At 44.3% G+C, this 14,487-nt stretch overlaps 1 protein-coding gene across 1 annotated transcript in view; it reads left to right on the plus strand.

Annotated features, from left to right (window-relative positions):
- The first annotated feature begins 281 nt into the window (after positions 1-281).
- Positions 282-14,487, plus strand: part of LOC129332771 (cGMP-dependent protein kinase 1-like) — a 692,061-nt gene continuing 677,855 nt past the window's right edge. The window contains exon 1 of the mRNA XM_054984010.1: positions 282-592. Within this exon, the coding sequence (XP_054839985.1) occupies positions 282-592 (311 nt within the window). The remainder of the gene's footprint in view (positions 593-14,487) is intronic.

The following is a 14,487-nucleotide window of genomic DNA, read 5'->3' on the forward strand; positions in this document are numbered from 1 at the left end:
GCCTAGCTTCCTCGCTCCCCGGTCGCTGCGCCGAGCGACGGCAGCCGGCTCCGAGCGAGCCAGGCTGGAGGCGCGCGTTAAAGGGCTAACGGGCTCTGGCGGCGGCAGGAGGTCGATCGGCGGAGCAATTGGCAAAGTTGGCTTGAAGTGGGACAGGCGGCGGCAGGAGGCGGCGGCGGCGGCAGCGGCTACCTCGCGGGGCGGGGGGGAAAGTTACAAGAAGCGGAGAGGGGGCGCCGGCAGGAGCCCCGGGGAGGAGGTGGAGGAGGAGGAGGTTGAGGATGGGGACGCTGCGGGATTTACAATATGCCTTGCAAGAGAAGATCGAGGAGCTGAGGCAACGGGATGCGCTCATCGACGAGCTGGAGCTGGAGCTGGACCAGAAGGACGAACTGATCCAGAAGCTGCAGAACGAACTGGACAAGTACCGCTCGGTGATCCGACCCGCCACCCAGCAGGCGCAGCAGCAGGGCTCCGGCACTTTGCAAGGGGAGCAGAGGACCAAGCGGCAGGCCATTTCAGCCGAGCCCACCGCTTTTGACATCCAGGACCTCAGCCATGTCACCCTGCCTTTCTACCCCAAGAGCCCACAGTAAGCCCGGGGTTAAGCGTTGTGTCCGTGTGGCGTCCCTGTGGCGTGCTCGCTCGCTCTGTCTCCCCTTCTCCTTCCCTCGCTCGCTCGTCCCTCGCCCCTTTCGTATTTGTCTCTCGCCCGCGCTGCCCATCCACTCGCCGTGCGGATCCCCGTGCGCCGCCCGCCTTCTGCCCTCCATCGCTTTCCGACTCATCTGCAGAAATCGCCCCCTCCCCGCGGCTGCCTGCTGCCCTCTTCTCCTGGCCCCGAACCCTCTTCTCTTAGGGCTGCCCACACTTCCCAAGCCACGTTCAGCTGCACGCAGCCAGCATTCCTCTGCGTCCTTAACAGATACCAAGGCGCCCTCCCCCAGCAGAGTTTCTAGACTGTTAACATTGGGAGGGGGAAACGTATCCTGCCTCATTTGACCCCCTTCCCCCCTCCAAATTACCACACAGCATCTGTAGACTGTCTCTTCTATGTGGTATGTGTTTCTGTCTGGTTTATTGTTTTCGTTGTGGCTTCTGACCTGAATTTAACGGGGGACTGACGCTTGAACTATATGAATTTGCTGACAAGAGGATAAAAAAGTGTACTCATTCCATTCACCAGGTCTTTATTTACTCAAAGAGAGGGGGGCTGTGGGGTGTTTTTTTTTTTTTTTTTTGCTGGTGTGTTTTCCTCAGGATCTGATTTCCTTTGGCATCCAGGCAGGCAAAATTATTTTGAGTAGTTTCTTTCATCATTTTGCATGACTGATGAAAAGGTGATCTGGGGCTCTTTAACTGTGGTATAGATCTACCAGTTAGCGGCTTTCTGCAAACTGCTTTGCACCTTTTCCTGCAAGGATGTCTTTAAGATGACTGCTGGGGCTAGCATAAGGCAGATGCAAGAATGTGAGTTACAGCTTCTCTAATCCTCAGCCACTTTCCTACCAAGGAGAACAGAAGAACCAAAAAGATTTATATGTCTACTTCACTGCCTTACCCCCCAAAAAACCATCTGAAAAGTGGCTTTGCTTTTCTCCACGCACACAAGTTTGGGGGAGAGTGGAGAGCTTTTTCTTGATCTCTCACCTTCACATGTTTTTCTTTCCCCTCCTGTCCTGGTCAGCAGAAGGCTTTGGGAGCCTTGACTCTTTTATCCCATGGTTTGTCAGTTATTCCTCATTAGTCTCTTGTTTGTGAAGCTATAACATGGCAGCAGAAGAGCACAGCCACTGCAGACTAGAGCTCAGTATCTAAAGAGAGGTGCCCAGGTTCAAGCCCCTTCTGATCTCCAGAAGCACGGATTATTCCATAGTGAAGAAAAGGCTTTCTGCCCATGTCCTGCACTTCTTTCTTATTGCATTGCACATTTTAGAACTAAATGCTAGCGTGAAAAATAGGTGCCATGAAGTCCATTCTATGCAGCAATCTGCTGAGTCCCATGAAGAGTGAGGATTGCTCTAAGATCTGTCTCTTTCTGTCCTTCGCTCTGGTTCTACCACAGACAATGGCATTAGGAGAGGCACCTTTGACTTATGTTGGCAGTAGTTTTTTGTCCATAGGAGCATACAGGTTTGCCCTGCGCACAGTTTCTGTTCCCCTGTGGTACAGCATCTCCAGTGCAGGAGTTCCTTCTACTCCCTTCCTCTTGTCAGCATTTCATCTTTCTCACACCTCTCTTGGAGAAGTCTGGTTTGTTTCACAGCTCATGGGGTGGGGGGTGGGGAGCGTGGCTGTTTGGTTGTCAGGAAGACCAAAGCTAGAATTAACGGGTGTCTCTAGCTGCTGTTGCAGTATCTGCACACCACAAGAGCTTAGCAAATGGTGAAGCAGTGCTTCTAAAGGTGTAGGCAATGGGTCATAATGGTAGCTGGATGTCGTGGATGTGATATTCTAAAAAGAAATCCAAGCAGCAAGATCCTGTGTAATATGGTCAACAGAATGCAAGTTCCCCTGTTCTCAATAGGCTTATTCCCAAGTAAGTACATTTTAGGATTATAGCAGTAATCATATATTTTTAGGAAATTGCTACTGATATCCATACTAATCCCCAATAGGGCTCACTCCTAAGTAAGTGCATTGTGGGACTGCAGCAGAAATAATATATTTCGAGGAAACTGCTGTTAATACCCTTGATAGAGAAATATGAAGTGCTTTCAAGATTTCTCATGCAGTTTCAGATTCTTACTCTGGAGTACGAAAGCATTCATTTCCCTGGTTTATAGGAAACTTTTGGTGCAACATAAACTGCAGTTGTGAGGCCACATATTTTACCATTAATCTTCTAATACAGTAAATGGAATGTATTTAAGAATAGCTGTACAAGATCATATGTTTCTCCTCCAGATAAGAATTAACCACATAGCCCCATCTCCTCATTCCATATCCTGAACGTAAGAACTGCTACTCCAGACAAAGGTCTGAATTGAACGAACCCACACAGAATGTGATGCCAAACAATGTGTTCTCAAAAATCTTGCCAATTCTACGTTGGGTTACTGTTGTCTTCCTGTAAGGCTGCAGGAAGCATCCTAGCTGGATGCAGTTGGAAAAAGAATGATAGCCTAGATGGCTCTTTGGTCCAACTCTTCTTCTGTTGTACTTTCACATTTTTTGACGTCCTTCCTTCACTTTAGCAGCTCATAACCTTACACATACGAGCTTAGGATTGATGGGCAAGAGCCAAACAAAAAAAAAAGCTCCCTGAGTGTGGCAACTTTAAGGGAATCCACCATGTTCCAGAGTCAACCAGTTGTCCAATCACTCTGTCACGTGTAGATTGCGGTCCAGCAAACAAAGTGAGGAGTCTGTTTTTGTACTGAGAACTCCCAGAACCCACAATGGAAACATCAAATAACTAATTTTCCATGTGGTCACTGAGGTGGCTGCCAGCTTTGTTTGGGGTTACTTGAGTCATCCTATGCTGAGATTCTAAAACAGCCTGAGTGAGACAAGGATCACATTTAATTTACCAACATGCAAAATTACTGATCTGTAAAGCCTCACAGTTAGCAAAAGCAAAGAACTTCTCACTTCAGTGTTATGTTGTACTGAGAGTACAGAAAAGGCAACATTTCTGTTGGAACAAATGTCCCGATTTACATTCCATTACACTGATACATTAAGTACACTGGACTCCCAGCAACTATGCCTTCCACAGGAAAACCCAAATGTGAATTACAATTCCAGGTCCATGTGATAACTGCTGGGAGCTCTGGTGTTCATGCCTGTTCATCATTTGTGGCCTTTCGCATTTAGGTGTGAATAAAGGGGAAAGCTGTATGCTGTATGTCCCTGTGTAGCTGACCGTTGTGTGGCATCCTGTTGGATTTATGGGTTTGCTTCAGAGCGATAAATTATCAGGCAATAAAATTTAAGAAACAACAAACATGAGAGACAGGTTGAGACAGTATGTTCCAAAGGAAAAGAAGTAAAATACCTCTTGTAAAACAAAATCTTGTTGGATACATTGTGAGCAGCCAAATGTGGACTGACAGACAGTAAGGAGCTGGTGAGTGGATAGACTCTCATTGCAGGGAGTTTTTGACATTCTGTGGAATGAGAAGAGAGAATCAGGGAATATCCATTGTGACAAAAGTACTGAGCCAGAACAGAGCACAAGTCCCACGGGGCACTGACTCTGAGGCTTGCCCTGGCTTTCCAGATCTTTTTCCTCTCTGTGGTTTTGAACGTCTTCAAAGGGAAGGAAAAACCCTGCGTTCAGTGTCTTTTCACATGGAGATGACTTGCCTGCCCAGAAAGGACATATTGAAAGGACAGTTGTAATAAATCTTACTTTGAAGCTTTTAAATAAATTTGGGGGAAATCATCTGTTCTTGTTCCACACTTGCTGTCACAAGTTTTTAATGGAGAAAGCTCACCCCCTGAAGAAGAAATATGACATTCTTCACCTGGTACTTAATTTCCTTTCATGACTGCTTTATAAATCGTTGTGTATTTGGTGTGGTAATCATGAAAAAGCATGCCAGATTTTTAAAAAAATCATGGCTCATGTCAAAATGCACCACATGGTTTTATTTATTTATAGCACCCAACTGCTGTTAACACAGATATCTTTGCAGATATAGTTCACTTTATTGTATTTAAATGCAACATTTAAAATGGACATATAGTGAGCAGAAACATGTCTAGAGGGGAGTGAGCTTTCAGAGGGTACAATATATAACCTGAATATTGACTTCTCTGGGTGTTTTTTGGCTTTCCTTATTAGAGTCAGCTCACTGCCATATCAGTGTGCTGTTTAGCCATTTGACTTGATCAAGTGCACTTGAAAGGTGTGTAGGCATCAAAACTTGTCTTCCTGAGAGTTAACTTTCAGAATCTTTGCTTTTAGGGATGACTCTTTCTCCTGCAAAATGGTCAGTATGCTGTAAGGAGACAGGGACCCTTTTACACCAAACTATCTGATGTTTATGAGTAACAGCATTCACCTTTGCAAAATAGGTAATGAACTGGTGAATGACACCAAAGTGTCTCCTCACTAACCTGAGTTATAAAGAGTTAGTGATTTGGATTGTGAAGGAGTAGCTCCTGCTTTCACATAGGACAGAGCACTCCTGTTTGAGCATGACATTTTCCCATTCTTGTTGATCTGAATGTTTTTTTCCTGTTGAAAAGCAATGGAAGGATGTATTCATTTGCAGAAGACTTGACCAGCCGCGTTGTAGTCACTAAAGTTGCAAACTCTTCCAATACTGAGTTGGATGTTTGGAAATGGCATCTGACTTCAGTCACCTGCTTCTCTTAGCTGTAAGCGATAACATGGAAATCTGTTTAAAAAGGTTTTGGAGTATAGGGTATTCTATTTTTTCTCATAAAATGATAGCATTTGTGATTCAATTGTAAGTACCAGGGCTTTTTTTCAGCTGGAACGCGGTGGAACGGAGTTCCGGAACCTCTTGAAAATGGTCACATGGCTGGTGGCCCCGTCCCCTGATCTCCAGACAGAGGGGGGTTTAGATTGCCCTCTGCGCCGCTCCAGCGGTGTGGGGGGAAATCTAAACCCCCCTCTGTCTGGAGATCAGGGGGCAGGGCCAGCAGCCATGTGACCATTTTCTCCCAGGGCAACCCACTGAGTTCCACCACCTCTTTTCCCAGAAAAAAAGCCCTGGTAAGTACTATGTTTACACAGGAACAGTCCAATTAGTTGCAATAGTCCATATAAATATCCAGTCTAAATCACAGCATACTCATCCCATTAAATCCTATCACAGAAATATCCAGCTTTTAACAGCTATCCCTTGCCTTTGTCTCACTAATTTACAATTGTTGCTCCTTGTGGATGATTTGCTGATTTCCTCTTACACAAGGAGGACATAATTATTGTCAGGAGAGATGATAAATTGGTCAGATGGCTAGGATTTGGATTGGTCTAAGAACTTTTGCCATGGTAAGTGGAGTAGGAGCCAGACAAGGGTATACTTGCACAAAATAAGATGGTATTCCAGAACCTGCTGCAACAATGTTTGGGATGTGAAGGGAGGAATGGGTAGTTAAAATGTTTTCACTTCCTGCTGATCAGAGTCTTATGCACCTTCTCACCAAAATGCTGTAATAAAGTGGTATGAAAAGCAAGCTGAAACAAGAGCAATGTGGAAATGCAGGCAGGCTCTCTGTTTCCAGCATGGTGGGCAGCGCTTGAACTGGGCCATTTCAAATGTCTGTCTAGGGCCTGAACAGTTGAGTTAGCCATAGATAGGATCTCAAGATAATTAGTGTCCAATAGTTGGAGTTCACTCTGTACATGGCAGTTTCTTTTAGAAAAGGGAAACATCATAGAAAGATGGAACTATAACAGAACGTACAGCATACATTCAACTCTAAAGATTAGTCTTCCATTCTGTACGGTATTACACACACAGTTCATACTCTACTATACAAGATTTAATGTGCGATTGTATTGGGTTGTACAAAGGATGATTGCAATTGGTTTAGTCACTGCAAAACATGTTGCTTTGCCAATACCTTTCCATTTAAGGAATTCATTCACAAGGGATGCGCTTTAAAAAATCAGGCACTTTTTGAACAATGTAAGAACAGGATATGTAAGACTGAGATCAGCTGAGGAATGTTCTATAATGAGAGAGAAACTGCTTTTTGGTATAGCTAGCAATCAGACCTTGCAAAGTTTTAGAATACAGTTTCCAGAAAGTAGCCATTTCAGGCTGTTGCAGCCAAAATAAGACTCTTGTGGCACTTAAAGACACAAAATGCATTGTTGCATAAGATTTAATGAGCCAGAGCCCATTTGTCAGATGCATCCTGACACATCTTATGATGTGGGGCTGTGGCTCATGAAGGCTTATGTAACACTTAATGTGCAATCCACTGCAGAGTTATTCCAGTCTAAGCTCATTAAAATCAATAGATTTAGACTGGAGCAACTCTGCAGTGGATTGCCCTGTAAATTTGTTAGTGCTTAAGAGCAAGACTCTTTGCTTTAAAAATATAGCGACAACTTAGACGTATGGTTTCTAAGACTATGATTCCGCACTCCCCCCTCCCCCCCCGCAAACATTCGCACAAGGGAGTGTTACAATCAGCATAAGATAATAGATGTTGTTCAATACGATATCTGCTGTTATCTTTGCCTGTTAATATGAATGACTACCAGAACCATGTTGATTAAATGAAAATACAAAACTTGTCATGATGCAAACAGCCTGTGTGCTCTTTTTCACTCACAAAATCAGACTGATGTTTCTCGGGCTTTTTACTAAGTTCCCTTTGCAGTGATGCAATCTTATACAGAATGTCGCTTTGCTGTAATTTTGTAGATTTGTATTCACATCTACTTATAAAAGAAAAAAAAAACCGAACAGCCCCCTTCCCTTTTCCCTTGTTCATTTCCAATGAAACATTTAGGACATCAATAAGATAACCTCCATATGCTCAGGAGCTGGTTAAAAGGGATAGTTGAGATCTGTGTCCTAGAAAATTGGCTTTCAGATTGCAAACTGACAGACCCTTAACTAAAGGGCCAGTCTCTGCTGCCTCTAGAATATGAATCATCTCCCTGCCCCCCCCCCGCAAGTCTACTGAGTATCCATTTTCAGGTTTATAGTGCATGTTATTTCACTGGAGACTGGCATCTTTCCCCGGCAGAGATGGGCAGAAGGAAGTGGCATCTTTCTATTGTTACTGTTGTTTGCACATAAGGCCTGGGCATGGGTTGTTTTTTTTTAAATTTCTCCCTTGTCTGCTTAGCAGTGGAGGGTCTTCACAGTATCCTAGCAACCACAGGCTAAAATGCTTGGCTGCTGGTCTTTTTGCCATCTCTCTTTTTTTCCTTCAGCTGTCTTGCCTGTGCCAATGAGGGAGTAGGACTGGAGCTCTGGGGCAAGATGCTTCAATTCTGGTACCTGAAAAGGGGGAGGGGGAAATCTTCAGCTTACGGTGACAGGTTTTCCCCTCCTGAACTCAAGCAACATCAAAGATTCCCAAGGAGAGACAGTTGCAGAATCTGTCGCCGCTGCTTCGTCTCTTCCTGCTCTTTTCTTAGCATCCACTTTGAGGGAAGACTCTGATGCATGCGGATATTTAAACTATTCAATGTCTAACGGGCAGCACAAGGAGGTGACTTGCCTCCCTAGATTTGTCTTCTTTCTCTGACTTTTCTCTCTTGGATCCAAACTGTACACAGTAGTAGTGGCAGAGTTGGTCTTTAAACACGTCTGCCCATACACCTGTAAGCAGGGGTATGAGTGAGATTTAAAGATCCAAAGTGGTGCATAGTGTGTGTGTGTGTGTGGGGGGGGGCTCTCTTTGTTCACTGCCACCCTGCCATCATTTTTCTGTCCACTTTTCTGCTAGCCGGCCACTCGTAGTGTCAGAGATCTGCTGTGACGAGAGCCCCTGGGATTCTACTGAGGGAAAAGACAGAGATGGGAGGTCTGAGCTCTCCCCCTTCCCCCAATCTCCCTTCTCTCTTACAGTTTCATACCTCTTACACACATTGTATGAAGTCAAACTGAATTAAATAAAAAATGTGCTTTCTTGCTATGACATCTTAATGAAAGTGTTTTTGTAATATTTGGGCAGGCCGGATCGCTAAAGGCAGGTCTTCATGGCAGCTTTCCATGCTACCAGTTATTAATGCTAATCTGCTCAATTGGAAGCACAAGGAGCACATGGGAAGACTCCTACACAGGACAGGGTGCTCCCCCCCCACCCCAGATTTGCATATCCAGAGCTAGTTCTGCACATTGCGAGGCTGGTGTTAACAGTCTTGTTCATGCTTTGAGATGTAAGTTGCCAGGAACAGAAAAGAGTATGCGCAGTGCCAACATTTTCATGCAGGATTTGGAAATGCATCAAAAATGTTTCCAACTTCTCTCTCTCTCTCTTTCTCTCTGGCCTAGTTCTCATTGAAGTGGTAAATCTCTTTCACTATACCACTTCAGGCTACAACTGAGGCACAGGGGATTAAATGCCCCTCCAAACAAAAAAATGTTCCTTTGACATGGAAAAATGGATGTCGGGAAGATGGTAATTTTAGGCTAGCATTCTCTCTGACATCTGATTTCCTATATGGAGGAGGTATTTTTTTAATGGCGGAAGATTTACAGTACAGCCCTAAGCAGAGTTACTCCCCTCTAAATACATAGATTTTAGTGGGTTTTAGAAGGGTGTAATTTAGGATTGTACTGCTAATCAGGTAAATCCCCACCTGTAGTCTGAAGTGATAAAAGATGGGCAGATTTTTCACCTCAGTTTGAATTTAGGGCCTAACCGAATATCACAGTTTCCCTGGGAGCGTTCCTAGGATGTGTGGAGAGGTGTGTCCTGAAGTTGGGGCTTGCTTCAAATCAGAAGAGAGAGTGGGTTTAGGCCCCCTCCACACTGTTTTTCTAAACTGAAATGGTCAGGAGGTACTATTTACTCTGTTAGGGGGCTACATGTGTATATGTTACATTTCCCCAATGGGGTAAATAGTGCCCCTGGGGAAAATAAGGGGGAAAGGTATAAGTTCTCTCTTCCTTCATGTCATGATCCCATTCTGAACCAAGTCCATATGTGAATATTCAGAACATGCCTCTTTACCTGACCCCAGGGAGAATGTAACAGGTATTTGTGTCCTTTGCTTAAGTGGATGTGTACAGTAATATCTACCAGGGTCAGTATACAGTACAATATTATTAAGAAAGTAACCAGTTGATGCAGCAAGTTCTAGGGAGGCACACTTGCCTTTAGAATTTTCTTTGAATGGCTCCTTATCATTATGTAATAGATATTTGACTTTGGTTTGTATATCTGGTTGGGCAAAAACAGTGTTTGTTAGGAAGCTGGAGACTCTCTCGGGCAGCCTCATCTTAACCCCCCTGTACCACTGTCAGTACTTGGTAGTCAGTGCTCACTCAACAGAGAGAATGTATGTGAAAGAAAACCCCTCGCTGAGATACAGAGAATATAGCAGTGGCTCCAGAGACCATAGCAACTCTGGTGACAGCCACCAATCGAAGCATGGTGTGCCAGTAATGCCTCCATGAAAGGCATACAGGAAAGCAGCTACTCAGCACATCAAGCGGCCACATCCCTTTTCTCAACCTGCTCTGCTCATATGTAAGCGTGGAAACAAAGCATGGAAACAAAGGGAACACAACACCTTTCCATTGTAAGAAGGATTGTGGTGTGACCAGTTGGTGCCCTGGAACAACCACATGCCAAGGAATTCTGCAGATCCATGCTCAAGCTCCCTCCTGCAATTCTGTCCCTTTTGTCAAAGTGCACACAGAGGGAATGATACTCTGCCACTCTACCCATGTGCCTTATATCTCATTTGGTAGAGGAAACCCTAAAAGAAAGCCCAAGATCTCCCCGGCATGAGGGTTCAGGTCTTGTGTTGGATGGAAGTTAAGGAGCGCCACCTTTTTGCCAAGCAAGTGGAATGCAGACACTAAGGCAGCAACACGTAACCGCACATTTGCAGGAGGACTTCCTGTCATCCCCTCAATAGCTCACTGAGGAAAGGCAAAAGGAGGGCATGGGTTCAAACCCCATCTAGGGGACTAAGCCAGAGTACACGCTTGACCAAAAACATGACAACCAGCAGTAAAATGCAAGGAAAAGGCCGGCCTAGAACCTGTAATTGGGAGCAATTCTTTAACAACACACCCAGCTGGGATCACAGGAAGGAGACACAGCATAAGGCATTATGAATCCCCCAGTAGCCCTGGTATTGGCTTCAGCTATATATATCACGCAGGGGAAGGCATAGTGTGTTGAGAAAGCACAAGCACGGCATGCGCAATTTTCCTGAGCTGAGCATCTTGGAATTGCTACCAGATAGCTCTAGAGGGAGTCGCAGGCACAGCGGAGGTGTTTCGCCACTGAATGTGATCACTTGAGATGGGCCACTCATGCTGACTGAAAGTCTCATGTACCAGTAATTTTCGCTGGCAAGCCCTCATGCACCATCCCACAGTTATAGACTTGGGAGTCATTGGCACTCCCTTCATCCCAGCAGCACTTGTGCTCCCTTCCCATCCCTCTACTCTCCATCACACAGGCTGAATGGCTTAAATATTGTCAGCAATGACAAGAAGGGTAAGAAGCCCCAGTAGCCTGCCCCTCCCCCTTACACAGACATACCTGTGCAAACCCTGTAAGCGTCCCCTCCAACACGTGTGCCACTCTGAGGTTGGTAATTGGAATCAATTTCTATCTATGCAGACCAATGAAACAGATATAACTGACATGGACCACACAGTGATAAGCTAGCATCAGGCGCAGAGATCTGAACGTGAGGTAGATTAAAAGGGTTGCCATCTCTCAAGGCTCCTGTGCCTTTGGAAGCTACACTGACAGACCTCAGAATCACAGCAGTCTCTGTCACTGCATGTCCATGAAGGGGACGACTGTGCTGATTGGATAACTGGCTGCTAAGCATCTTCAACTGTTGTGAAAGCCAGGCTAGAACAGGATAGTTTCCAGCCCCATGGGAAAGCAGATACCTGCCCACTGTTCACTGTGGTTGTTGGTCATGATCCAGGCTCAGCAGGTGGTTGGCACTGCACTGTGGATAGGGTTCATCCTGGCCTCTACCCCGTGGGAGTGCTGCTTGCAAAAAGTCAGAAGTACTGTCAATCTCCTAATGAAAAAAAGAAGTGTAATTGCTTAGCTTAGAAATTCAACACAGCATTTGACATGTGCTTACTATACCAAAGGCCAGAGCATGTTGTATGCAAGGCGCTTCTTACTGTGCACATATATCTGTAATGCTCTGCTTGCCTTAGGGCTCATTTGTTCATGCATACACATTTGCGGACTTGCTAATGGATGCAACATGGACAAACCTTATGTCAGGTGACACCAGAGGATATGAAAGTTTTACGTAGGTTGTTAAATTGATAATGCCTATTCACACATTCAAGCCATCCTTTAATACCTGCAAGTGATGTACATACATGTGTGAGCCTGTCCTAATTTAAGCAGGTTCAGATACATACTTTTGCATGCAATAGTGAACACACACACACAATTTAAAGGTTTGTATAAAGACACTGGTGTTCTTCCATCATTACTTTTCCTTGTGTCACTCTGTCGCTAATCCATATTGGACAAAACGTTTTTGCATTTCTGGGAAGCTGGCAGTGTAGTGCTGGGTCATTTGCAGAAGTAGCTGAGTTATTCCAGCCCTCGTAACACATCCTATTTTCTGTCTCTCTGCTTTCTTCCTGTCTTTTGGACTTGCTGAAGTTCATTTCTACAGATATTTTGCCCTTTTAAGGCAAATAGCTTGGGATCAGTGCTGGGGCTCAATTTTAAACAGACTGCACAGCAATGACAAAGTAACAGGACGTTTTTAAAATAAGCCCTCTCATTTCCTCCCTCCCTCCCCTGCAAGTGTCTGGTTTTCTGTGGAAGTCACTGAACTAGGAGGTGTTCCCCAAAGCCCTAATCAATCAAGGGAAGTAAGCAACGAGATTGGAATGGATTGGTAAAATGGAATTTGAACGGCTCCTCCTCCTTTAATGCTTCTGGCTTCAATTACCCCCCAAGCCCTCAAAATATAATCTACCTGCCAGACTATTCTTCTGTAACAAAACCAAAAGAAGGAACCTCAATCATATCTTGAGACTAGGATTCAAGAGATATGTAACCACGTGCATTTTTATTATGGAGCTCAGGCAGCATCGGATCCCATGCAGAGAACCTTGCAATTTTTCTAGCAATAATGACAGATCTACATAATAACATGGCGAGGCAACCCTTGCTCCTGACATGCGCCTCCCACGAAGAATTGTGCTTTGGTCCCCAGTCAATAGTCTATGGGGGTATGTGTGTAACTTTCTGTTGTTGTTGTTAGTAAATTTATATACTCTTGAAGAAGTAGGAGGTGGGGTGAAATATTGCACGTTTCTGCTAGGTCGAACCAGTTTACTTATCCAGAAACTGGATGGGGTGATGTTTAAATGCCTACATGCAAAATGAAAATGGGTCCTTCAGTTTCTGAAAAACATTACGGGTGAGATCCCGCCAACTTTTCAGCCTACTCTTGCCTAAATTTCTCTCTTTGTCACAGCCCATACCCCACATGGCTTGTGTCTATGCCAGTTCCATGGTTCCCAGCAAAACCTTATTGGTGGTCAAAGGGGACAATGATGATGACTTGCTCTTTCCCTTTTCAACAGTGGAAAAGCTGGATGGAGCCAACCCCTACAAGTTCAACACAGGTTTTAACAAAAGATTCTTATTTGCAACTGCATTTAAATTCACGTATTTATCCTTGAGGCTGAAACACTTCCCGTCAATCCTGACCTGACCCTAATCCTGAAAATTTGTATCTCTTGTACCTCCTCCTGAAACACCAGAGAGCCATTTTGCCTGCTGCTTCTGTGACAAAAGTATATTTAAAATAATAAACATACGGGTTTTTTCATAATAAGAACTGGGTATTTGGGGGACATAGATACTGTGCATCTGCTCCAGTTCCTTAATAACCATTCGTCTTGCCTCCCCACTGTCTGCCTCTTTCTCATTCTCTGTTGAATACCAACAAGTCCGCACAGCTTGTGACCCATCAAGCTGAACAAGTGTACCAATAAGACTTATATTTCCTATCCTAAGGAAGCCGCTTAAACAGAAGGATTATTGAGCCCCTGATGGGCTGCTGTATATAGCTGGTGGACTACATGTGTGCATGTTACCATTTTTCTTTGTGAGCCAAAGTTGTCTGTGCTGGGAGAACACTTATAGCTACTTACGAAGGATATAGTCTAAGTGAAATACTGTTGCTCTTTTGAAATTGGACCAAGCATTTAAAAAACAAAATGTTGCCACACAGTTTTCCTGCAGTGGATAGCCTCGTCGTGACAGAAGGTCTTCATGACAAGAAAGAACCTTTGAATGTACACATTTATACCTGATCTTTTGTATTGCTATTGCAAATAATGCCATCATATGCTATATATTTGTTCTGATCTAACAAGAGTGAAGTTTATCCAAGTCATTAATCTTGTTCTTAAAAGGAGCATTTCTACTATGACTGGCTGCCACTAAAAGCATTTTACATGTCTAATGATATCCTAAAGAACATTTCCAATGCAATCTTAGATCCAGAGGAGTTAGCCGTGTTCGTCTGTAGTAGCAAAATCAAAAAGTGTCCAGTAGCACCTTTAGGACTAACCAATTTTATTGTAGCATAAGATTCTTGAAAGCTTATGCTACAATAAAATTGGTTAGTCTTAAAAGTGAAATCTTATGCACAGTTACTCCAGTCTAAGCCTATTGGCATCAGTGGATTCAGACTGGAACAACTTAGCTTCAGAATGCACTGTTCTGTAACAAAATACAATTTCACTACTTCTGTGTCTCTTCCTTGCTGGGAGTTATAGAAATCCTAGTATTATAAACCAGGCCGAGATATTAGTTAATTTCCAGGCCTTGGGTGTATGAAATGTGGTT

The sequence above is a fragment of the Eublepharis macularius genome, chromosome 6, assembly GCF_028583425.1.
Source record: "Eublepharis macularius isolate TG4126 chromosome 6, MPM_Emac_v1.0, whole genome shotgun sequence".
Classification (NCBI taxonomy): Eukaryota; Metazoa; Chordata; class Lepidosauria; order Squamata; family Eublepharidae; genus Eublepharis; species Eublepharis macularius.